This window comes from Eubalaena glacialis, chromosome 15 (genome assembly GCF_028564815.1).
Source record: "Eubalaena glacialis isolate mEubGla1 chromosome 15, mEubGla1.1.hap2.+ XY, whole genome shotgun sequence".
NCBI lineage: Eukaryota > Metazoa > Chordata > Mammalia > Artiodactyla > Balaenidae > Eubalaena > Eubalaena glacialis.
Window position 1 is genome coordinate 81,095,272 of NC_083730.1, and position 27,713 is coordinate 81,122,984.

The 27,713-nt window shown below is 35.0% G+C and overlaps 1 protein-coding gene across 2 annotated transcripts in view; it reads right to left on the reverse strand.

Annotated features, from left to right (window-relative positions):
• Window positions 1–27,713, reverse strand: part of MED13L (mediator complex subunit 13L) — a 287,061-nt gene that overhangs the window by 245,960 nt on the left and 13,388 nt on the right. For both annotated transcript variants that reach the window (XM_061170487.1, XM_061170486.1), the window contains exon 2: window positions 6,847–7,084. In XM_061170487.1, coding sequence (XP_061026470.1) covers window positions 6,847–7,084 — 238 coding nt within the window. The remainder of the gene's footprint in view (window positions 1–6,846; window positions 7,085–27,713) is intronic.

Genomic DNA, 27,713 nt, shown 5'->3' on the forward strand with positions numbered 1-27,713 from the left:
TTTTCTTCATTTCTCCCCTCCTCTGCCCGCCCCACTTCTTTCTTATGACTTAAGAATAGTGTTCATCTGAACTTTTAACTGCTTTTGTAAAAGCATATGATTCAAGAAGTTTTCTGGGGGCTTCCCTGGTGGTGCAGTGGTTAAGAATCCGCCTGCCAATGCAGGAGACATGGGTTTGAGTCCTGGTCCGGGAAGATCCCACATGCCGCGGAACAACTAAGCCTGTGCGCCACAACTACTGAGCCTGCACTCTACAGCCCGCGAGCCACTACTACTGAGCCCGTGTGCCACAATTACTGAAGCCTGCACGCCTAGAGCCTGTGCTCCCAACAAGAGAAGCCACCGCAATGAGAAGCCCGCGCACCGCAACGAAGAGTAGGCCCCCGGCTCCCGGCAACCAGAGAAAAAGCCCGCGTGCAGCAACGAAGACCCAACACAGCCAAAAATAAAATAAATAAAATAAAATTAATTAATTAAAAAAAAAGTTTTCTGTTATTTTTAAACAGGCTCAAAGTTAGGTTTTTCCTCAAGCCAGAGTGAAAAGTTATTGGGGAAATAATAATCAGAGTCTCAAAGTTCTGCCCCAAATTTATTTAACAGTTACAAAAGTAAAAAGGTATGTTTACACTGGAGAAATCTGACAGACACTACCATAACCAAGCAATCGAACTTAGCAGGATCAATACTGGGACAAACTGACATGATGTGCCTACAGTGTGATGCCACAAGAAGTACGCATCACCTACTCAATATTCTTACCAAAAATGTTTAACCTGAATCTCACCATGAAGAAACAATTAGACAAATTTAGAATATGGAACATTTGACAGGACTTCTCCCTTCAAATAACATCCGTATCATTGAAGGATCATCCCCCGCAGAAAACGACAACTTAGGGAATGTTCTAAATTAGGGGACACTAAAGAGAGGAGACATCTAAATGCAACATGTGATTTATGATTGGATCCCAGATTGGGGGGAGGAGGCTATAAAAGGCATTACTGGGAGAAGACTGAGGATGTAGACTGGATGTAGACTGAAAACTTGATAATTTAATTATATCAATGTTAAATTTCTTGAGTATGATTATATTATGGTTATGTTTTAAAAAAAAAAAGTCCCATATTCTTAAAGGAGTTACAAGCAAAAGTATTCAGGGGTAAAGATTCATGAACTCCGTAAATTAACCTCAGATGGTTTAGCCAGAATAAAAGGTATATATACGTATGTGTGTAAATATTTTTCAAAATAAAAAGTTGAGGGGAGGGAGTTAGATCCTTCCTTGGAGATATCTAAACAAAGGTTACATCAATCTCATCATTTGAGATTACAGACTATAATCTATATATGCAGATTATAATAATAGCAAACTGGCTCTCCACTCTCTTCTTTCAGCCCTTCTCCATCCCTACAAAATGTCCACTTCTTCCAGAGGCTTGCAATCAGTTCAGTGGTATAAAAAATAGTATGAGAGTGTGTTAAATTATCTTACAGTGGTAAATGTCAGAAAACCAGATCCATTTTTCCTAGCTCTCTAATGTCTAATGCTGTTTTTGCAATGGCCCACAGCTCCTGGCATAGGTGACAGTACACTGAAAAATGGAAAAAAGGTAATACTTATGACTAATACAACAACAAAGTGTTAACAACTGCCAATCTGCCTCTACAATGATAATAAAGCCAATTCCTAAGATTTCTAATACTCATAGTGGGACAATCATAGAGGTGGACAGATGTATTCCCATTACAATTTACATGTCTATCTGTAATCATCAAAAGGAAAGGGCACAGCACAGATAAGTTAAATTTTAAAAGTACAGACAGTAGGTATTTACAGCTAAATTTCTTAATAGAACATATACCAAAAAATGGATGTTTATACCTCACTGGGAATTAAAAACAGAAGTAATAATGCCTTATTTTAACTAGGTTTCAATCTCCTCACATTACCAAATCATTAAAAATTTTAAGTGTATTCATTATAAGTCAACCTTCTGAGAGTACAAACTGTGCTATGTTAGAATCATTTAAGATAGGTTTCATTCATTTATTCAACAAATGTTATTAACCACACATACTACTAATCTGTATACGATACTTTTTCTGGGCCAGGGACTCTTAATGCTTTGGGTCAAGCCATCTCCAACCCCTAGAAGTCTGTGCTTGCTGTTTGTACCATTCTGGGGTTTCAAGATTGCACGTCTTTCACATTACTAACAGGCAATGAAATGGCCAAAAGATTGTGTTTGTAAAATGATTTTGTTTGGTAGATTAGGAGAAGTCAATTTAGCATACTATATTACTCTCTAAAATTCAAACTGAAAATGTGGGAAAGAATTTAATCAAGCAAAAAGAGCAAAGTTATAATAAAATAAAATTGGCAAAGACTATCAATATAAAGTTCAGTATATAGTCACTGGTATTTTTTAACTAAATCTATATCCTATACAGAATGTTTAAGTTCATAGATCAATTTAGAATAAAATAATTTATTAAAATATTATGGTCTTCCTGTCCATATTCATCTTATGTATAATCTAATCGTATCTCTTTCCTGATCAGAAACCTATAACAATTCCTCAAAATCTATCAGATTAAGTCCTTGCTTCAGTGTACTCCACACTATGGCCCACCTCCCCAGTCTTTCAGTTTTCCCCAACTATCTCACTCACACACTATGTTCTGGGCAAACCTGCCCTTCCCACAATTCATTCACTGCCCTCAGGCCCTTTTATAGAAGCTACTTCCTCTGACTAGGACAAGTTCCATCCCAACCTAGGTAACATATGTATCCTATAAGACTCACCTCAAGCCTCACCAACTCTGAGCTTCACCACTATCTCCCTATTCTTTTCCCTTGAGGTTGAATCTGATACTTCTGCAAGATCCTTAACTTAATCAGTTGCTGCTTACTCCACTGTATCATAATTATGGAGTCATTTAGCTACCTCCCCAGTAAGACTGTGAGCTCCTTAAGGATGAGGACTCATTTTACATATCCAGGGCTGCATCACAGCTCTTGCCTAATAGAGGCTGAGTAAACAGACCAGAAACCAAGAAGGCTTCTCACTAGGGCTCACAGTGTTCTTGCTATAAGTTTATAGAACACTTATTTATGCATTAGTCCTGGAATTGAATGTCCGTTCATGTGGAAAGTAGTCAGTCTACTATACTTCTCTTATATACTTACAGTGTTCTCTGCATTATACATATTTGTGTGCTTGTCTTATACCCTTTCTAGACTATAACTTATCAAAGGTAGAGATTCCATCAAACCCCTATAATTGGACCTGCTGATACAGGTACTTATGGATGGACACAAGGAAGGAAATATGCGTATATTCAGTGTTCAGGCAGTGCCCTTCAATACCACTATGCAGAGAGGGCAGTTAAGTTACAAATCTACTTTACAGGGATCCAACAGAGTCAAATCTTAAAGTTCTGACCTCTTTATAACGTAATTTAAGGTTTGTTATGAAACTCCTTTTACAGCCTAAATCTAGACAAATTTCCTATGAGCAGGGGTATCTTCCCTCCTCTCTAATATTTTATTATTCCCAGTTAGTCCACCAAACATTAACAAACTCAAAAATGATTACTTCAACCTAAAAGTATACTTTGAAAACTAATATTTGACAAACATTAGCAAATACTGAATGTTATACAGAATGGACCAATTGCCAAAATGTTTTAATTTTGATGTCTGAGTTAATTGCTGGCATTGTAGTAGCAGCAGCAAGAGTTACAATTATAGATTAACGTTCTCTGTGCTGTTCTAAGTACTTTAACTTTTTTTTTATCCTTATAACCCAATTTAGAGTGAGGAAACTGAAGCACGGGTAAGTTAAATAACTTGACCAAGGATACAGAGCTAGCAAGTCAACGAGCAGGGATTCAAACCCAAGCCTCTGAACCACTATGCCATACAATATAAATAGCAATTCCCCAAACAAGAGCCCAAAAGTGTTTATCCAAGTGACAGGAACAGGTTATAAACGTGTCTTGGTCGTCTCACAGGCTATTTCACAGGTGTTCAAAGCATTTAAACAAAAAGTCTAGTATAAAACTGCGTGTATCCCATAGGCTTATTCTCTTTCTGTAGGGATTACTTTATACATTTAAATCGAAGATGGTGCTTTGTGAGGTTTCTTAATAGTATGCTATTTGGGCTACACTGTAAAAACAAAGGGAAATGCCTAATAACATAACTAAAAAGCATTTTAAAGAACAGTGAAATGTCCCTAAAAAAGAGAATGCTACAAATAATAGTACCATCATCTTAATATTAAAGGATTCTGATAAAATTTATTTTAGCCAAAATGAAATGACTCATATATACTAGAGAATGAAACAGAGTGCAAAATATCCTCAATGTGTAAGACTACCGATTAAAATATTCCCCTGGTATCCTTTTTTCATGATTGCTCTGTCATATTCTCCCTCACTTTAAACAAAGTTGTCTTTATGCCACTCATTTTTCTAATTAAGTTTCAAATATTTTCTAATATTAGGTTGAAACACAAAACTATCCTTTACAACCACTTTTACCTACAGAAAAGATCATTTGCTTCAATCTAATAACTTTCACAAATTCAACATATAAAAAGGGTAGATGTACTTAACAAAGTTATGATTGTCTATCACTGTAATACTTCCCTGGTGGCACGCAAAAAAATAAACAGTTTACACCGTTTTCAGACTCAACAGGAAAGAAAATTAAAAAGTAATCATTATGAGGCAAAAACATTCACAAGATACTGTTAAGTGAAAAGGCCTGAGTTACAAAACAGTACGATACCACTTTCATTTATACACAGAAACACCAAATATTAAAACTCTGCTTTGGACTTCAGGATTTTTGTTTCTTTGTTCTCTTCCTTTGGTGGTTCTACTTTCCTAATTTTCTAATTAAAATGCAGTATTTCTGTAATTTATAAAAACAATTTAAAAGAAGTTAATCTTTGCTTAATTCTTTACCAGGAAAACAATACACTAACGAATAAAGCAGCTATAAAATATTTAAACAGCCTACATCTTTTTGTTAACTCAGTAACAAAGTCCATGAGAAATAATACAATAACTTAATAAGTTATTTCTAAAAACACTGATCCTGTGCTTTGTTGGTATGGATAAATAACTTTATACATCAACTAAATAAGCGTAAATAACCGTTGGGTTTGGTTTCATCATCACTGTAAAATGATGATTTGTGTTGCTAACAAATAAAGACCAGACCAAAAAGTTAAAACATAAGGGATCAATAGGGAGTAGAAAAATGGAAGGAGATTAAGAGCCAGAAATAATCACGCAAAATGAAGGAAAATGAAACTATTAATAAAACAAACAAAAATGCTATATTCCTCTGCCACGTGTGCAAAAATTTTTTTAAAGAACAAAAAGATATGTTTTGATACTTAAATGGACAAATATAAATGTTATAAGTATCTTTCAGGAGGTATTTTATTTTAAAAATTCTGATAACCAGAAACCAGATGTTTAAAACTAATTTTACCTGAGTTCACTGCTAACTACATGAAATAAGCTTTGAGATGCATATAATTCTGAGATATTGTTGACTAACCAGCTAAGTAAGCAATCTTACCCAGAATAGATTCTTATATTTATAAACCAAATACGCTAAAAACTATAGGAGAAAGGTTTGAGTTGAACAAATGGGCCATAAAGTAAACAGCTCAGTTAGTCCACTGTGGTTTACTGCCCTCTGGCTGTTGTGGCAGGAGACATCACAGATCAAAAATGGCTGTAAAGAAAAGCTAGGAAGGTGTCAGGCAGATGTCGGCAGGAAATCCTTTAGGCAAATTTCAACGCTTTAGAATAGATCCTCAAATACATTAAAGTTAGTTTCACTCCTTCCTTTAAAAACAATATGAAGTATATGAAGCAACAAAACATTTCAAACACTATCTGAAATTTTTCAACCACAAATTAATAAAATATAGAGTAACTTAGACATAATAAAAGCTGGCTCTAGGAGACTAAGTCAGAAAGAGTTAATGCCCTACCCTAACTAAAGATCAGAATTAGTCCTGATTTAGAAAAATTCTTTAGCATACTAGATGGAAAGATTTAGGTGAAGAGGTGAAAAGTTTTACTAGAAATTCAAAGAATATCGATAAAATTTCCTCTGGTTATAAATCTGTGGTAAATACAAAAAGTAGCTCAGAATAATGAAACTCTTACATTAGTTCAAAATTTCCAGATATCAGATATAATCTGAAGTTAAAAATTAGGCAGCATTGGAGCAAATATTTCCTGGAAGCACCTAATTACATAAAAAGCAGAAACAAAACACAGGAAAACTTGCTATGCCAAAATCGGAGTAGGTTCTTTACATAAATCTTTCTCCAAAATATTATCCAATGTCATCTCACAATTTTGTCCAACAAGGCCTGCACTAAATTTCTATTATCACTTTACAATTTTCCACCAGAGTTCAGCTGGCAATAAACCATAACAGCAACAGTCCAAAAAAAAACAATTCTGTTCATTTCACTGACTTGCTAATTACTCACATTTCACTATCATTTTGAAACAGTGGATCTTAGCCTCAATCCCAACCCAAACACCCAGGGGACACTATACTTTCCTTTAATAAGAGTGGCTCACAAGGTTCTGATTCCCAGCATGACTGAGAAAGGACAAGAAAATTTGAAAAAAACGGGTGTGGAAAGAAGAGGGGTGAGAGTAAGGATGTTCCTTTGACACACAGCCCATTAAACACTTGGATTTTTCTTCTCAGCAAGTCTTAATATCCTTTTCAGAATTCACCATTGTTCAAAAAATATACAATGCAAATTAATTTTTAAGAAAAAACAAAAATCTTACCCTGTAGTTCATGATGTATTACACCCACTAAGTTGGGTTCGTCTCCCCACCAGAATATCCATAACTCTTTGCAATCTGGTTTGACATCACGACGCCATACACACAGCAAGTTGGCTTGCAGACAGCGGATGAAACTTAACAGGATTGGATCATCTTGGGCTGGGGCTGAAATTATGGGTCCGCAGTCCCCATGCCCTCCAAAATTGTACCTACGCCATTTGATTCCTGTGAGTTCAGCCTGGAAAAAGGAAAGAAAATTACAACAGTTTTGACTGTTCTTTTTACTTAACACTAAAAACAGGCTGCCATACAGATAAATAAATTTGCTAAAATAAATATTTACAGTATACCTCATATAGTAAGATTTCTTCCACTGAAAAATTTATGTCAACCCTTGATTTTTTTAAGGGGAAAACAACTCATTTCCTCCTATCAAGATTTCTACGTGGCTCTTTATATTAAATACCAAAATACAGCAAACAGATAATCATTATTTCCTGTTGAACCATTTTTTACCTAACATTTACTTTAAAGTCCCTATAAATAAAATTTTCTATATTATTATGCCTTATTTAATTCATAAATTATATTTAGAAATCAAGTAAGAGTTTAAAAAATAAGTTTGTAGAATTGAAATAATTCTTTCTTTCGAAGAATTTCCTCAATTTCGTCCCATCCAGAAGCTGCAGTTTAAATCTTTTTTAATCAGGGAAACAGTATGCAGTACCACAGTGCTTCATTATGAAAGCCAAAATAGCCTGCTAATAAAACTGATGGAAAGTTATCAGCAATTTATTCATGTTATTTAACATGCAGCACACAGAAAAGCTTTGCTTCTGTAACAATTCCCTAACACAGCTTCGTCTTTTGTTTTTTAAACACATTTTAAAACATGGTAACTTTAAACCAGCTGACAGCTAATCCTCTGTCTTTATTCTGTTACGTGGATTTGTATTCTAAAATTTTTAAATCTTAGGTTTAAAAGAACTAAATTTCAAGGATGTTTCAACACAAACAAAAGTTAAATTCCTTACTTAAATAACTGTAAACTACAACTATGTATTCAAAATTGATAGTAAAACTGATTCCATAATATAATTCTGTACCAAACAGTCCATGTGTCCCTTGCATTTAATCCTTACTCACTCATCGTCCCCCCTCCTCACCCTCCCACCACAACCAAGTTAGTAATTTTTGTCAAGAAGTTGTTTTTCAAAAAACACGTACCACAGGGGAGAAAAATAACTGCATCTTCTACTACCATAACTGAAACAAATTTAAAGTGCTAAAACAATCACTATAATGAACATCTCTAAGAAAAAAATATCAGTTTTCTTCAATCCCCAAAAAAAGCTTCACTTAAATGACTCCAAAAATAATAATATCCAAACTAAAACTGTCTGAAAGTCACTAACTTTTCCTTTCACACTATGAGATATGGAAATCTAATCTTTAATGAATATTCTTCATAAAAACTGGTATTGGCATCATTTAGGCTTTCCCTTTGCACCACTTGGTTTCCTCCAGCTATAAAAGAACTACCTGGCCAATGAAAAAGTTCAAACAAAGAGTAAACTAATCACACAAGAAATAATTATTCTCCATAATCACATCAGAAATAATTATTAGCATCGTACTTTATGTTCTTCCTGTTTTTCTGTACTTAAACATTTTGAAGTTAGAATCATACTGCATGGTTTTATATCCTTTTTCACATACTATAAATATTTCTATATATTACTAATTATTCTTCAAAAACAATTCTTAATGTTTTCATACTATGCACTGTTTGGAGAAAACAATTTATTCCATAACAACTGGACAATCTTCCTTTTTCACTATTATTATAATTGGTGAACATCCTTGAACATTATTTTCCTGATTATTTTCCTTAGGAGAGATTGCTTGCTGTAGAATTACCAAAGAATACAAATATTTTAGGACTCATGAAAGAATGCTTCCATACTGCTTTTTAGTAGTCTCACCCATACAAGTAACCTCCTGCCAAACTGCATATCTTTAAAAATACCTGTCGATTTAATAAAATGGTATGCCCTTGTACCAACTGGTAGTCTTCATTCTACTAAGAGGAAATTATTATCATATATTTGATCAGAAGTATAACCTGGGGCCAGTCTTCTTGGGTTTGATTCCCAGCTGTGTACTTACTAGCTGAAAGTAGAAGTACCTAGCAAATTATTTAATCTTTGTCTCTCAGTTGCCTCACCGGTAAAATGAGAATAATGGTATTCAGAGTTGATTAAATGAGTTAGTCTATACAGAAAGCGCTTAGGACAGTGCCTGGCACATGGCAAAAAATATAAATGATACTGGTTCATTACTAGTAGTACTAGTGTAGTAGTACTACTTCCCTTTAGTTGTCGGTTCACATCGTTTGTGTTTTTCTATCATAGAAGTTCGTTTCCTCAAATAAAAGCAGTGTGTGTGTATGTCTATTTATGTTTTAATCAGAAAGCCTAAGATCAATTTTTAAATAAAATCAAAGAAGGAAACTAAATAAAAAGACTAAGTGGGGGCAGTTGAAATCAGAAAAGTCAAGTAGAAGACTAACTTTTCTTATATCACCTAAGCTAGTGTTCTGTGCCTAAGGATCCTGAGGAAGTGGGAGGGAGGAAGAGAAGAGGGGGAAAATATACCAACAAATATGAATCACTAATGCTTACATTAACCATATTTAAAAGGTTAGAAAATTAAAATACATCAGAGATTTAAATATCAGGTGAGTCAGTCCCCAAAAAAATCTACGAACAGCAACTTACAAGAATACTTTCTACCTGTAACACCCAGCATGCATGGTTCAGCAAACAAAATACTTGGCTTTGATTCAGGAGAATGGTTTCCTAATCCTAGCACTTCCACTAACTTCCTATCAGTGCTTCTATGGTCTCAGTGGTAAAAGAAAGCCGCTGCCACCTGCTCTGTATCTTTATGGAGTTGTTCTAACAAGTGATGTAATACAAATGCAAGTGACGTAACATCAAGGCTACAAACTTAATCTCTTCATAACTAATTCAGCTAGAAGTACTAAAAATGTCCAATCATTTAAAAACAATTTATCCCTTTACCTTAAAACTAAAATTAAATATCACTATACCAGTCTTCACTGGAAAATGTAACAATGAAACACCATTCAAGCCTAACAGATAGCTAGGTATAAAATGAATGTTCAAAGACTTAGCTTTAAATTTTGAGTTAATATTTGATTAAGAGGAAAAATGACTGAAACACTTTGTCCAAGAAAAAAAAATCCTATCATGGATGTATATTCAATTACACTATTAAAATATATCTTCATATACCATGACCATGTTTATAGTTAAAAATCAATTCCCCACAAAGTTCTGTCAACCCAATTTCTGACAAATGTGTATTTCCAAGACTCAAAATTCTTGAAGCAACCCTTTAAAATATTTCTAGGTGCAAATTATCCCCAAAATGCAATTATTTCTCACTGTCAAAGATGAACAATCCATATTTATATTTAAGTTTAAGATTACATGGTTTTTAAAATATAGAATCGGGGAAAAAACATGCAAGGAAAAAAATCAGTATTGCACATAGACAGAACAATAACCACAACCATCATCATTTATTCGTCACCTGCTTAATACCGGGCAGCAAATTCTTCACATAGAATTTCTAACATGAGGCACCATACTAGTGTCTTCATATATAATTCCTAATCTTCTCAAACAGACAGTTAAAATAATTCTCAGAAACACAAAGTTTAAATAATTCTCCAATAACCACACAGGTAGCGACTGGCAGATCCCAAACATAACTGGATTTAAAGCATAACTGAATTTAAAGCATAAACTCTTTCCGCTCTGCCATGCTGTTTCACAGGGCTAATGGTAAAAATTAGCCCTAGAGGATATAAAATAGTACAAAGAAACAGTCATCAACTCAATTTAGCAATGACAAGAGCTCACGGCCAAACTTTCTAATTTAAGAAAGTTCATGAATCTTTCTTTACTCTTCCTGAGTTATTAAGAAAACTAGTATAAGACTGCCCACTACACCATCCCATGAATAGGAGAGACCTGTTTTATTTCACTCAGATAATTATATGCCTTCTTTACATGTTACCACTCTAAGACCATACCCACACAAGCTAATTTTTAGAGGATATGTATAACAAACCAAGAAAATAACTATTCTAATAGCAAGAGAGACTGGAGGAAAATTTTCTCAGCAGTGGCTAGTATCAGCTGTACAGGTAGTCAGCATCCTCTGGGAACTGAACTTAACTGGCAGAGACTCCCCTGGTCTAAACAAAAGTTCAATACAGAATGGTTCTAATTAAAAAGATTACAACAGAATCAGGATAAATGCACTTTCTTATGACATGAATGTATTTAAAGAAAATTTATATTGATTCTTAATATCCTATTCTTTAGGTACTATACATAGGAAATGAGCTGATAAATTTTCCCAATGGAGGTCATTTATTTGCACTAACCCATCGCAATCAGATCCCTCATGACCAACATATACTTTGCAATGTGGCTCTCCAAAGTTAAACCTGTATTCAGAGGTCATGGAATAGAATAAAACTAATGTAACTTGGTAAGAATGAACCCAGGGTGTAGTATCATGGAAAGAACACTGGTTGCAGGTCAGGAGATCTAGGTTCAAGTCCTAGTTTTTCAACTATTTACCTAAACAATTATCAGGAAATCTCCATCTCTGGGCACCTTGGCTTCCTGGCCTGTAAGGTGATATGGTTGACCTAGATACTATAAATGAGTTCAAGTCTCCTGACCCAGGCTAATTACATCCCACTCACAAAGGCAACCTGTAAATGAGAGTAACCCTTATTAGATGCCTTACAACGATCAGCGGGAACAGGAGAGCGACCAGAAGATATTATGAATTTTCAAGAATAGTCGAAAGAAAGATTTCTCCAACTACAGAACAATTAGCTTAATATCAATCCTTGGCAGGATTCTAGGATGGTATGTCGAAAAGGCAGCTGTGATCACTTGAGACTAACATGAGTACACTAGGAAATTCCAAGTCTGCCTCACCTCACTTCCTCCTGTGATAGAGTTACTACGCTAGTAGACCAAGGAAATACAGCTAACAAACATATTAAGTCACCTCTCAACTGGAGTCATAGGAAGGAAAAAAGTCAGGATCATAGAGAACGTCTGTTAAAACATAACTAATCAGCTCCAGGTAAAGACGGCAGAGTAAACACACACATCTGCTTTTGCTCTCTCTTAAATCCCTCAAAAAAACCCAGTAAAGAAGTTTGTTTCTTTGTTTTGTTTTTTTTTCCCTTAAATCATAAAATCACAGTAGTAGAGGTAGTAGAGATGAGCGCATCCAGGTTTTGAAAGGTAAGAAGCAGATGCTCAAGAGGTCAAGAGACTTATAATACCAAAGAAAACTGTGGAGAAAGCGGAGCTACAACCCAATTTACACAGAATTATAAATAGAGGTACAGTCGTCCCTCAGTCTCCATGGAGGATTGGTTCCAGAATGCCCCACAAATACCAAAATCTGTGGATGCTCAAGTCCCTTATATAAATGGTACAGTATTTGCATATAACCTATGCATATTCTTTAAGTAATCTCTGGGTTACTTATGATACCTAAAACAATGTAAATGCTATGTAAATAGTTGCAGGTGCAAAGCAAATTCAAGTTTTGCTTTTTGGAACTTTCTGGAATTTTTTTTCTGAATATTTTTGGTCCGCAGTTGATTGAATCCACAAATGCAGAACCCACAGATATGGGTATCTTGTGGAAGTAGAAAGGCAGAGAAAAGAGGAAATAAGGAAAACTAGTTGCAAGCCTGCTTAGAAGACACTCAGAACCCAGGTACCCTCCCCACTGCCTGTCTTTATAGTAGCAAATCACTGGAAGGGTATTCTCTGGGGCCAGTAAAACACAGGGTATCTGAACTCATGGACACAGGCACAAATGAAGGCAGGAAACCAGAGTGAAAACAGTACATCAGGTGACCATGTACAGAATGAAGGTCAAAAATCACCCTCTCCAACCCTCTCCCTCTAAGCACCTAGAAAGCTGGCAGCCAGTCTTTCATCCCCCAGAAAGGAGTCTGGAAAAGTCTTCTCTGGGAAAACTGACAGCTCAACAGAAAAGACCTCAAGATAATGACATCAAAGGTTCCCCAACTAAAGAGTCCACCCCAATCAGTGAACTGCACAGTAAACAAATGTCACTCACATACTACTTCGAAGCAGTTTTTTAGTCCATCTTTCCTAAACATGAACAGATGACCAGGAATTACTAAAAAGTTGAGGAAAACCACTGAGGAATTATAGAGACAAAAACACAGAAAAGTGACTTGGAGGAAACAGACTACGTCGGGAGAAGAAAACTTAAAAAAAATCTATCATTAATATTCTCAAAGAGATAAAATAGTGCAACCATTAAAAAAGAACAGCATGCTATTTCAGAAAAGAAGCACAGAGACCTAAAAGATGGCTCTTGGAAATTTTAAAACAATGATGCCAGAAATGATAAAACTCCACAGAAGGGCTGGAAGATAAAGTTTCCCCCAGAAAGTAAAGCAAATAAACAAACATAAAAAATAGGAGGGTGGGGGGAGATAAAACTAGAGGAGCAGCCCAGGAAGTTCAAAACTAAATACAAGAGCTTTCAGAAAGAGAAAACACAGAAAATGAAAAAGAGGAAATGACCAATAAAATAATTCAGAAAAATTTCGGGGGGGGGTGATGAGAAAAGAATACAAATTTCTAGATTGAAAGGGCTCACTGAATATCTAGAACAAAAGATTAAAAGAGACTCACAGAAAGCATATTACTGTAAACTTTCAACACACTGCAGACAAAGACAAGGGCCTCAAAGCTGCCATATAGTAAAAAGAGGACACATACAGAGAATCAGGAATCAGAAGGATTTCTGACTTCTCAACAGTAATACTAGGAAGCAAGAAGGCAATGATGCAATAACTCCAAAATTCTAAAGAAAAAGTACTCCAAACTAGATATCTATGCCAATCTAAATTATCTATCAAGTGTAAAAGCAGAATAAATACATTTCAAAATATGCAAGGTGTTTAAAAAAAAAAAGGCACCCTTTCTCAGGAAGCTACTGTAGGTATACCCCACCAAAAGGAGGGAATAAACCAAGTAAGAAGCCATGAAGTTTAGGAAATAGATCCAACGCGGAAGGGAGCAAAACAAATCCCTAAGATTACAGTCAATAATCAGATGATTCCAGGTTGTGAACTGTGCACCAGTGTAGTGGGCAACCAATCCAGATTATGACAGGTCAGATGGCTCCACGAAAGACTTTTGTTAAAGAATTTGAAACTGAAAGAAACCCGATATTTGAAAGACTTAAAAGAAGATTCAAATAATAGGCAAAAAGTTTGGGGATGAATTAATTTAAAATACGTAGTAAACAGTCCAAAAACAAACAAACAAACAAAATCCAGATAATTACCATCTTCGAGTTACACAGAAGGAAAATTAATCAGAGTTTACTGCATGGCTTTGCCACACACTAACATAATCAAGTGAATGTTAACACTGAATATTAAGCTAACCAAAATTACTATACAACTATTTTGGTAAAATGGAAGGATGGAAAAAGGCATGTTTGCTTAGTAAGAGGGAGAGAGAATAAGCTAAATCCTCACCTTCAATAGTGGAAGATCCACATTTTTAAAAGCTAAAATAACTATAAACTTAGTATTTAGTAACATTTAAGAATCAAGATAATCAACAAAAGTAGGTGAACGTGTGTGTCTCTGGAGAAGGTAAAACAGGGGCCAGGAGTAGGGGAACACTATTCACTAAACCTAGAAATTCCCTGTGCTCCAGTGGTTAGGACTTGGTGCTGTCACTGCCGTGGCCTGGGTTCAATCCCTGGTGGGGGAACTAAGATCCCACAAACTGCATGGCACAGCCAAAAACAAAAAAAACAAAAAAAACCTTGTAGAACTATTTGATTCTTTAACTATGTCAGAGTACCACTATGCTTTAAAATTTTTTTAAACTAATCAAAATGTGGTAACAAAATATATTTAACATATACGAAAAGTTACTATTAATATTGAGAACTCACACATTTTTATAGACTGATTCTAGACAAATTCCTAACCTTAAGAACTTAGCATCCCATAAATTGTGTTGCAAAAGCCAAAGAGTTATTTACCAGGTGTTAAAATGAGTTGTTGTCTCTTTCTTCTCTCCATTTTTAGACTATTAAAACTCTAGCTGGGCAGAGACACACTTCCAGCTGCATGCTCCCCCCCCTCCCCCCCACCTAGCTCTGCTCAAGCTCTTCCTACTCCGAGCTAAGTGGCTTACCAGGGATCCCGTCCGCAGAGGGGATGAGGACAGCAGGGCATTGGGCCTCTCATCTGACTCTCATCTAACATGGTATTTTCATGTTGTGAGAAATGCAATATGATAACTCTCCATACAATAAAGTTGTAGATTAAAGATGCTTTCTAACACATATATACTTTTGCTGATTCATAATAACTTTTTTCCTCAACTATAATTTTCTTTCCAGCCCTCAGTTTACCAATATTAATTCAAAAATATAAAGATAGAAAATGGAATTTAGCATAAGCATGAGTTATAGAAAAGGCCCATGAAAAGGGCCAAGGTTTTATTGACAATGACTTTAACACAGTTAAACAATGTCAAGTAACTATTTTAAAAGTTACTGCCATCTTAATAAGCTACTTTGATAGAAGTATAGTATCTAGATCCTACATAACAGATCATAAGAGTCACTAGTCAATATTGCTTTTAACTCCTAGCTCCAGAGTTTGAGAGGAATCTACATACGGTGGAACAAATTAACAGATGAAGGACTGGGTTAGTGAGGAAATCTAAACATGTCAAATGGCTAGAGGCTATATGGCCTCATGTTCAATCCTTTCAAGTGAATAAACATAACAGCAAAAATAAAATAAAATAATAAAGCCACAGTTGAATGAATTTAATATGAAGTTAAGATTCTGAAGAAATTTGAAAAGTCTTCAGTTACACAGAAGACAGATAAATGAAAGATGGATTCAATTTGCTCAGAACTAACCCAAGTGGCAGCAGAGAATCAAATGGAAAAAACTAAAACAACAACAGTGAGAGCTCACTCAAGAAAAAACCCCTGACTGACATCCCTGAGAATCATAGATATGGGGGGTTAGGGAGAAGTTGGTCAATAGTAGATATGGCTTCAAACGCCAAAGAGGTGGTTAAACAATATGATTTATAAGGTTCCTTTCAAACCTGAAATATGAATCTCAAAGATTCCTTCCTTTCAAGCATAAGATTTCATAACTCTAATATCATTTGTATCTCAGTCAACTAGCTCAGGGGTTAGCAAACTAGGGCCCACAGGCAGGCAACTTGTTTTTGTAAATTAAGTTTTATTAGTACACAACTACACCACATATTGTCTGTGGCAGCTTCCCCACTACAACCACAGTGTTGAGCCTTAAGTAATTAACTCTCTGGTTCTCTAAGAAAAAGTCTGCTCATCCCTAAGCTAGGATAATATACATAGGCAAATATGACATTTAAAATATAAATAAGCACCAGAACTATCCTCCCACCATAAACAATTAGAAAACCAAACAAAAAAATATGGAACTCCTGTTTTCAGACATTGGACAGCAAACAACACAGAGGTAGAATATCTGAGAGAAAGAAAACAAATGAAGTGTGTTCTATAAAGCCTAAGGCAGCTAGAATGTGTGAAAGCAGATCACCAGAAAGGAAAAAGTTATGCAAAAAAAGAGCTCCAGGGACCTCACAGGGGTTCTTTTGAGACTGTTCCTAAATACCAAGTTGCACATTCAAACAACAAAATTCAGTGGGGCCAGGCAAAGAACTACTAGAGAGCTATCATCATTCCAACAGCTCACACAAAGCTGGGGCGGGGAGGTGGCGGGGGAGAGACAGGGAGGGGAGCGGAAGCTGGGAAATAATCTAGTTCTGAACAGCCAGTTTAAAACCAAAAACAAACAAAAAAATCCCCACAACATTGTTAAACACCTTGGGCATAAGATAGAGACCACAGAAAAGTCAAGCCTCATAAGTGAGAAACCTAGGCCTAACATAAAGACTGCTTTAACCCATCCTAATAATCAGGCCTCAACCACCACCACCACTACCACCACCACCACCACCACCACCACCATCATCTTATCTAGTAGTATGATCACCATCTTATCTATTAGTAACTTAACTGCCAGCCAGAACAAAATTCAACTCTTTAAAAGAAAAAATAAAATCCAGACTTTCAATGACATAATACTCACAATGTCTAGTATCCAATAAAAGAATAGTAGACATTCAAAGAAACAGCAAAAGGAGACCCATGACCAGGAGAAAAATCACTGAAGAGAAACAAACCCAGAAATGTGTGTGATGATGGAATTAAAAATCAGTTTAAAAACAGCTATTATAAGTACGGTCAAGGATTTAAAGAAAAACAAGCTTAAAGAGAGAAATTAAAGATATAAAAAAGAGACCAAAAAATTTCTAGTCCTCAAATATTCAAAATATGAAATGACAAATTCACTGAATGGATTTAACAGATTAGGCACTGCCAAAAAAAAAGATCAGGGGACTTGAAAACATACAATATAATTATCCAAGCTTAAGAATAGAGAATTTTTTAAAACTCAAAGAATAATGAGTAAAGCCGAAGCAGTCAGAATAATATCAAGTAGTCTACCATACATGTAATTAGGGTCCTGGCACACAAAGGGGGAAAGGGAGGACCAGAAAAAAAACAAAGACAAAACCAAAAACAATATTATTTAATAATGGCCAAACTGTCTCAAAGTTTCATGAGAACAATAAATCTCAGAACCAAGGAGTTCAGTGAACCCAAAGCAATATAAACCAAAAGAAAAAAGAAAAAAAAATCAAAATATATACAATTAAATTTCTGAAAACCAGTGATAAAAAGGAAAATCTTAAAAGCTGTTGAGAGAAAAAAAAGACTCATTACATAAGCAGAAGCAAACACAGTATTTACAACAGACTGCTCATCAGAAAATATGCAAGCAGAAAACAATGGAACAAGCTGAAAGAAAAAAAAAACTCCAAATCTAGAACTCTAAATCAAGCAAATATCTTTCAGAAATGAAGGTAAAATACAGATTTTCTTAGCTCAACAGAAGCCAATGGAACTGCACTTTAATAAATGTAACTAGAATAAATGCTTTTTTAAAAAGTTCTTCTGGTACAAGGAAAATAGATGGAAACCTGGATCTACACAAAAGAATAACAAGCACCAGAAACTTAATATATAAATAAATACAAAACATGTTTTCTAATTTAAAAATTTCCTTAAAAACTAATTAACTGTTTACAGCAAAAATAATGGATCATGGACTGTATACTATAGAAGAAAAATTTATGACAACAACAGAACAAAGACCAGAAAAAGAAAATGGATTGTATACTGTTCTAAGGTTTTAACATTATAAATGAAAAAATTTATTATTTAAAGGCACACTGAAATAAGTTAAAGATGTGTATTATAAACCCTTGACCAGTCCTTAAAAAGTAAAACAAAGAGGTATATCTAATAAACCAATACTGAAGATAAAATGGACTTGTTAAAAAAAAAAAAAAAAAAAAAAAAACCTCAAAATAATCCAAAGCAAGTAGAAAAAGACAAAAATAAAAGGGGCGGGGGGGAGCAAAAAATGGATGGGACAGACAGGAAAAAAAAAAGCCAAGGTAGTAGACTTAAACCCAATCATATCAATATAATTATATTAAATATAGTCTACTATAATTAAAAGATATCAATTCTCAGAATGGATAAAATTTTTAAAGGCCCAACTACATACTGCTCACAAGAAACGCACTTAAAGACAAGTTAGATTAAGAGTGAAATAGTAGAAAAAGATACATCATGCAAACATAACTTATAAGAGAGCTGCAGTGACTGGATTAATACCAATACCTCTTGACTCCAAGAGGACTATGACTAGGGATAGAGAGAGAGATTTTATAATGATAAAAATGTCAAATCTTCAAGAAGACATAAATCCCAAATGTGTAGGTACCTAATAACAAAGCTTCAAAATATATGAAGCACAAACAGATATATCTAAAAGGAGAAACTGACAAATCCAGAATTATAATTGGAGATTTCAACAGGTCTCCTCTCAGCAACTGATAAAACAAGTAGACAGAAAATCAATAAGAATATAGAAAAACGTGAACACTATCAACCAACAAAGCCAAACTGACATTTATAAAACATTATAACTCAACAAAAAAATACACTTTTTTTTTTCAAATGCACATGGAACATTCACCAAGAGAAACCATATGCTGGGCCATAAAATAAATATCAAAATATTTTTAATTTTTTTCTTCATTTTTTATTTATTTTTGGCTGTGTTGGGTCTTTGTTGCTGTGCATGGGCTTTCTCTAGTTGCGGTGAGTGGGGGCTACTATTCATTGCGGTGTGCGGGCTTCTCATTGTGGTGGCTTCTCTTGTTGCAGAGCACGGGCTCTAGGTGCGCGGGCTTCAGCAGTTGCAGCACTCGGGCCCTAGAGCATGCGGGCTTCAGCAGTTGTGGCACACAGGCTCAGTAGTTGTGGCGCACAGGCTTAGTTGCTCCTCGGCATGTGGAATCTTCCCGGACCAGGGATTGAACCCAAGTCCCCTGCATTGGCAGGTGGATTCCAGGGAAGTCCCCTATCAATATATTTTTACAAGTTGAAACTTCTGAATAGAATTAAGTTAGAAATTAACAAAATACCTCTAATGCTCCCCTCTCCCACAAAATCTGTAAATAAATAATACTTATAAATAGTGCATAGAACCACCCCCCCCAAAAATCACAAGGGAAACTAGAAAATATTTTGAACGGAATATGAAAAAAATATATACCAAAATACGAGGGATACAAGTCAAACAGTGCTCAAAGAGAAATCTGTAGCTTTAAATATTTACATTAGAAAGGAAGAAAGATATAAAATTGCTCTAAGCTTCTTCCTTTGGAAGCTAGAAAAGGTGTCAATTAAGCCAAATGTAAATTGATAGAAATGATGAAGAAAAGAAATAAATGAAATATAAAACAGACTAACAATAGAGAAAACCAATAAAATGAAAAGCTGGTTATTTTAAAAGATCTATAAAATTGATAAACTTCTCACTAGGTTAATCAAGAGAGGGAAAAAAAGACATATTACCAACATCAGGAATGAGAGATGAGAAATTACTTCACATCATAATGACACTGTAAAGATAATGAAATTACTATAAACAACAGTATGTCAATAATTAAAACTATTTAGATTAAATGGACTAGTCCTTTGCAACAATTACCAAAGTAACACACACACAAAGATCTGAACAGCCCTGTATCTATTAAAGAAATGGAATTCATAAACTAAAATCTTCCCTCAAAGAATTCTCCAAGGCAAGATGGCTTCACTAGTAAATTGTATCAAACATCTACGGAAGAAATACCACCAGTTCTACACAAACTTTCAAAAAACAGAGGGACTACTTCCCAAATCATTTTTAAGAGACCAACATTACTAAGACCAAAAACATTAGAAGAAAAGAAATCTACATGCCAATATCCTTCATGAACACAGATTTAAAAATCAGTAAAAAAAATTAGCAAATCAAATCCAGCAATATATAAAAATGATAACATACCCTCCACATGGAGTTTATCTTGGGAATTTAAGCTCAGTTGCATTAGTTTGAAAGCCCATCAATGTAATTTGAATCAAGCTTAGTTCAAAAACCCATCAATAAAATTCCCCATATTAACAAAACAAAACCTGTGATCGTATCAACAGAGAAAACATTTAACAAAATTCAACACCTAGGGCTTCCCTGGTGGCGCAGTGGTTAAGAATCCGCCTGCCAATGCAGGGGACATGGGTTCGAGCCCTGGACCAGGAAGATCCCACATGCCGCGAGCAACTAAACCCGTGCACCACAACTACTGAGCCTGCGCTCTAGAGCCTGTGAGCCACAGCTACCGAAACCCGCACGCCTAGAGCCCGTGCTCCACAACGAGAAGCCACCGCAATGAGAAGCCCGTGCACCGCAACGAAGAGTAGCCCCCGCTCACCACAACTAGAGAAAGCCCGCGTGCAGCAACGAAGACCCAACACAGCCAAAAATAAATAAATTAAATAAATAAATAAATAAAATTCAACACCTATTCATGGTAAAAAGACTTAGCAAACTAGGAATTAAAGGGAACTTACTCAACCTGATTAAGGGGATATTCAAAAACCTACAGCTAATATCACAATTAATGATGAAAAATTGACCACTTTCCACCTAAGATCAGGAACAAAGCAAGGATGCACACTGTTAACACACTTCTATTCAACTTTGTACTGTAGGTCCTAATCAATGCAATAAAGCAAGAAATAAAAGGCATACAGATTGGGAAGGAAGATAATATCATCTTTATTCACAGACAACATCATCATGTACATTTACAAAAATTAAAGGGCTTCAGAAGATCTACTAAAACTAATACAGTTGACCTTCCACAACACAGGTTTGAACTGTGCAGGTCTACTTATATGCAGATTTTAAAAAATACTACAGTACTATATGATCCGTGGTTAGTTCAATCTGTGGAGGCAGAACTGTGGGTATGTAGGGCTGACTATAAGTTATACTCGGATTTTCAACTGTGGGGAGGGTTGGTTCCCATAACCTCCATATTGTTCAAGGGTCAACTGTAATTGAGTTTAGGGAATTTACATAGTATGTAAAATAAATATACAAAAGTTAATTATATTCTACATACTAACAGTGAACAATTTTAAAATAATATTTAAAAGCAATGCCACTTATAAGAGCATTGAAAAACATGAACTACTCAGGGATAAATCTGATAACACATGTTGCAGACCTGTACACCAAAAACTATAAACAATGTTCAGAGAAATTAAAGACTTAAAGAAACGGAGAGCCAGAACATGTTTACGGCTTAGAATACCTAAAATTGTTAACCTATCAATTCTCCGCAAATTGATCTATGGATTCAACAAGACCACAATCAAATCCCTGCAGGTTGTTTTCTTTTGTTTGTTTTTTGTTTTTTTTTAACAAATTGACAGGTTGACTCTAAAACTTATATATTGAAATGCAAAGTACCCAGGAGAGCAAAAACAATTTTGAAAAAGAACAAAGTTGGGAATTTACCCTGACTTTAAGATATACTGTAAGGTTTCAGTAATCATGACAGTGTGGTAGTGGCAGAAGAGGCATGTAGATCAAAGGAACAGAATACAGGGAATTTCCTGGCAGAACTCCCTGGCGGAGTGGTTAGGACTCTGAACTTTCATCACGGAGGGCCCAGGTTCGATCCCTGGTAGAGGAACTAAGATCCCGCAAGCCGCACTACACACATACATTCAATACATTCAATTGATTTTTGACAGTGATAGGAAAAACATAGTCTTTTCAACAAATGATGCAGGAATAACTAGATATCCCACATGCAAAAAGAACTTCAATCCTTACCTCACACCACACAAAAAAAACTCAAAATGGATCACTTAATCACAGACCTAAACCTAATAATGAACACTGTGATACTTCTGGAAGAAATCATAAAAGGAAATCTTTGCTACCCTGGAATAGCAATTAGAACTCATATATAGCTGGCTGGAATGTAAAACGGTACAATCATCTTTTTAAAGTTGAGCAGTACTTTACAAAGTGAAATCTGTATTTCCCACATGATTCAGCAAGGGCACTCCTGGTTGTTTACAGAAATAAAAACATATGCCCCACATAAAAACCAGTACATGAAAGTTCATAATCATTAATAAATGAATGGATAAGCAAACTGTGGTTTATCAATACAAGGGACTACAACTTAGCACTAAAAAGGAATTACCTACTTAAGAAACAATATGAAGCCAGACAAAGAAGACTATATACTATATGATTCCATTTATAAAATATTCTAGAAAAGGCAAAATGAGTCTACAGTAACAGCAGATCAGTGGTTGCCTGGAGGTGGGAGGTGGTTTCACAGACTACACATTAGTCAAAACTCATAAAACTGTACTTGCTTAAACTGGGTAACATTTTATTGTATGTAAACTATACCTCAATAAAGATCATCAAAAATTTATGTATTAATGGAAGAATCCATGTAAAAAAAAAAATCTCTCAAAGAAAAAAATCTATTTTTAATATAGCCAAAGTAACCATCCTCTGTATCTCCAAGGTAACTGTGAATCTCTCTTAGAAAGATATTTTCGAAAAAATTATTTTCATGCCTAACTATATCATAACACTGGTTAATGATTTATATTTATTAACCTTAACTAAAAGAGAACTCGTGAAATTTCTGGGAACTGAACTATTTAATGAAGTTCATTAGTGAAGTTGGGATGATTTCTTACCCAACTGCAATAACAGACTATAAACACAAATTTATGTTACTTTCTCAGTATAGCAGACATTGTTGGCTGCCGACCCAAACATGAACGGCTCCTTCCTCCACAGTAACATACACTCTATACCGCTGGGGATAACAATGTGCTCACTTGAAGAACCACATTTCCCAGCCTCCCTGAGGTTAAGCATGGCCAGATGTGTTGTAAGGAACTTTCTAGAAGTTTCCTTTAAAAGGAGGGGTGTGGCCTTCCTACATTTCCTCCGCCTTCTATCTAGAATGCCACCATGATGATTATAGAGTTTGAGCAGCCATCTTGGACAATATGCTACTTGTGATAAACCAGAGATAATGGAATAATAAGAAAGAATGAACCTGGGTCCCTTGATTACTGAGAAGTAACCAAACCAGTTCTGAAATGCTGCCTCCAGCTTGCGTGTATGCAAAAAAGAAATTTCTATCTTTTTTAAGCTATTTGTCTACTTTGTAATAAGCACATGATTATGTTACCATAATAAATCATTTCTGATGAGCATTTCAGCAACTGGCTTTTTATTTTTAAAAAACTAAAAGACTTTTAGTGAGGTGATGAATTTTTTTGAGACTATTACCGAGGTTTTTATCTTGCCCAGTCATTGATCAAAATAAACTATCTTAATTTTTCATTTTCCATCTGGTTTCTCTATTTGGAATAAAGTAGTCTAGGAGAGAAAAATCTGCCTATCTGTGGGAAGAAATTTTAAGCTGCCTTATTACTCCATTAATCTGATGAAACTTTTTAAAAATGTAAACTGTATTATCACTCCATTAATCTCAGGCAAATCTATATGCTCCAGTGATTTCTACCTTCATGCTTATGCTAAATTATATGGTCTACACTGTTAATTTTTAAAAGGCTCAGAAAAGAAAGAGACCAATAATGTTTGGAATAGTTAGGAGGAGCTTCACAGAAGCTCTAAAGGATTTAGACAAGAAAAGAAAGAAGAGTACACAATACAATGCACTGGTTAAGCGTTCGGGCTCTGAAGTCAGTGACTGGGCTCCATCACTTGCTGGCTGTGTGACCTAGGGCAAGTTACTTTAAACTCTTGCTTCAGTTTTCTTATCTGAAAAATGGGAACAGTAGTATCTATCTCATCAGGATCTTGATGAGAAAATTTATGTAGCTGGCAAGCAGTTAAGCAATTACAGGCATTCAGTAAGTACTCTTAGAAAGAGCAAAATCTCTGAGATGAGAATGTGTATAACATGTAAAGATCTGACTTGAAATAAAGACTCTTGCTAGTGAATGGTTGGAAATTTTAAAAAGAAAAAGAAAACAAAAGGCTTTTTAGAGATTAAATGCTTCTGAAAAAGAAAACTCACAAAATATGTATGTCCGTTTGTATGAAAAGATGCTCATAACCTCATTAGGAATAAAGAAACTGAAAATTTTAATACTGAGATTTTCTTTGCTCAGAGTGTAAAAAATTAAAATGAGTAAGTTTCACAATAGGCAAGGATAGAAGAATTGGGCATTTATATATTGCCCAAAGAAATGTAAACTGATACATCTTTTTAAGGAATTTATGGTTATAACTATCAAAATGCATAACTGTACTGTTACAGGAAAAAAATGAATCTTAATGTTTCTCACAGTTGATGGTTAAATAAACAATAGTACATCCCGTCCTGTGAAACAGGATACAACTGTTTAAAAATAATAATAATAAAAAAGAGTGAAGTATATCTAAACTTACTGACTTAAAAATATTTTGAGACTGATTTTATGACTAATATTTTAAAATGCTAAGCAGAAAAAGCATGTTGCAGGAAACGTTGGAGAATTAGCCCCTACGTGTAATTTTTTTAACTACAAATATGTCCATCATCAATATGCATATGCAATATGCATAAATTGTGGTGTAAGAGTGAATTATAATTGCACATTGTTGGAACATAATAATTAAAAAAGCTGCAGAGGAATATAGTTCATTTATAAAAAGTTCCAAAAACCAAAATTATATATATATGTATATATATACGTACACACACTAAATACATGTGATTAAAACCTTTTTTAAAAAATAGAAGATGATATACATAAAATCCAGAATAGTTACCTCTGAAAGGAGAGGAAAGAGAATGGAAAGGAAAGATATCATAAGGACTTCACAAATGCTAAAATGTTCTTTTTCTTACTCTGAGTATTAGGTACATGGGTGTTCACTGTATCATGATTGTTTCTACCTTATGTATGATTTATACACACTATTATCTAATGAAAACAATTTTGAAACTGCATTGTATAGGCACACAAACATATTAAAAAAAAACAAATCTGGAATGATAAAAATTAAACTACCGGTAGTTACCTCTATATGGGGGAGGGGAACCTTCATGTTTTATGTCAGATCCTCCAATATTAACAATATTGGATTATTAAATTATAAATTATAAAATTAATTAAATTTATAAAGTACTTTTCTCTTAAAAATTATAATTATGAAAATGGTAACCACATGGAAAATATGTTAGGCATACAGCTGAATAAAGAACTATATTTACCCTGTGATTACATCTACTTACCAAAAAATGTGCACATTAACAGGAAGAGCTGGAATTTATATGATCTAATGGAGTGCCTGGATTATGTGTAATTTTTTTATATGTAGTTTTATTTTCTTGGAAGTTTTATTTCTTGGAAATATTTTGTTTTTCATTAGTATGACCTCACTTGGAGAGAAATTAAAGAAAAATGACAACTGCAAGAAAGCCAACTCTCCACCTTCAGGGTAGCCAAGTGAAAAATCTACCCACATGGGAAGGCTGAATGAATTACAGCCAACTGACAATGGATAGCACATGCTGTGCCAGTAAGTGCACTCAAAACAACTGGAGAGGATCCCCACCACAGCAAGAAGATTACATCAAAAGGTTCTGAAGTGCATATGTACATTTTAGCTCTTAACTGAGAACTGGTGCTGCCAAGTAAAAGTGCAGCAGGGTAGGGAAAGCTCCAGAGCACAGGGAGTCCAGGAATGTGCTGAAAAAGGAAAGGGGTATGGAAGGATGGGCAGAGAGGGAGAGAGGAAGGGAAAAGTTTTCCCAATATGCGAGGCAGAAATCTGATACGGCATAACAATTACACTCTCAGTATCTATAAAAATATTGTCCAATCAGAAAGCTAAGTGCTGAGGGAACAGAGAATAGAATGATAGGAATGAAAATTTAAAGGAACCCAGAATGAGAATGAAGAATAGCACCAAAGATACACACTGTTTTGTGGTCTTTACAAATGTCCTCTCTATTCTATCCACTATGCCAATTCCTAAAAACCGGCAATTTCCACAAAGGCAAGAAGAAAAATAGGGGTAAAAGTCTATTTCATCCTCCTACCAAAAATATCACTAATATGAAATTGATAGAAAAAAAACCTTTAAATAAAAAACTAAGTGAAAATAACTCAAAGCAGATTTACAGAGGGAGAATGTAATCTGCTTCCTGAGCTTACGACTTTTTTTTTTTTTTTTGGTTTAATTCAACGTCTTTATTATTACAAGGGAATATACAGTGGAGAGTTGTTCTGACCTCTACTGCATTCCTTATGAGCCGGTAGTCAGCTGTTGGTCTCTACATTGTGTTTCTGAGGCTCATCCATGATGTTGTGAGCTTACCACTATTAAAAGCAGAGGCTCTATGGAACAAATGCTGATAGAGCCAATTGCTGTTAGGGCACTCCCCCCTCTATTTTCTTTCTTTCTATCAGAGTTTCTCCATGCCATTTCTGATAATCAAAAATTCAAGAGCTCTTCCCCTACCAAAATATTCTTGATTCCCACCTACAACCACCACCACTCACAACCCACACCTCTGCACCTACCCCACCAGTCTTGCCTTCTCCTTTCTTCCCCAACTTTTTAATCCACCCCTCCTTTCTCATAAATCTTATTCTCAACTTAGGAATAAAATCTTGTTCCCACTGCCTCAAACCTTTTCTGAAAATAGGCAGATTACATAGGCTAATGTTTGTTTTTACTTTCTTTTCACTATCTCTTGTCTTTCTGCCCCCAGCTCTTGTCCGTAGTTAATTTTAAAACTTTTGAGTTCCACAAGGCTTAATTTAATAGCAAGAACCCAGGCTCAGTGAATACTTTCATATATGCCTGTGATCAAAGCGTAGGTCTTCTGCTAACAACTATAGCTCATGGATGTTGCCAACAGTTCTTCTTTGTTTTGTATAAACGAGAATGCAAATGTTATAAAACCAAGAATATCTGTTTGCCATTTGATTCCTCTCCTATGACATACAATATTGGTCACCAAGTCCTGTCAAATTCTACCTCCAAAATACTACTTGAACCCATTTCTTTCTCTGTATTCCTACTGGCCGTGCATAATTTCTCAGATCTAGACTATTCTAAGAGCCTTCTCTCTGCCTTTGGTTTCTCCACTATTACAATCAACACTACACAGAGCCCA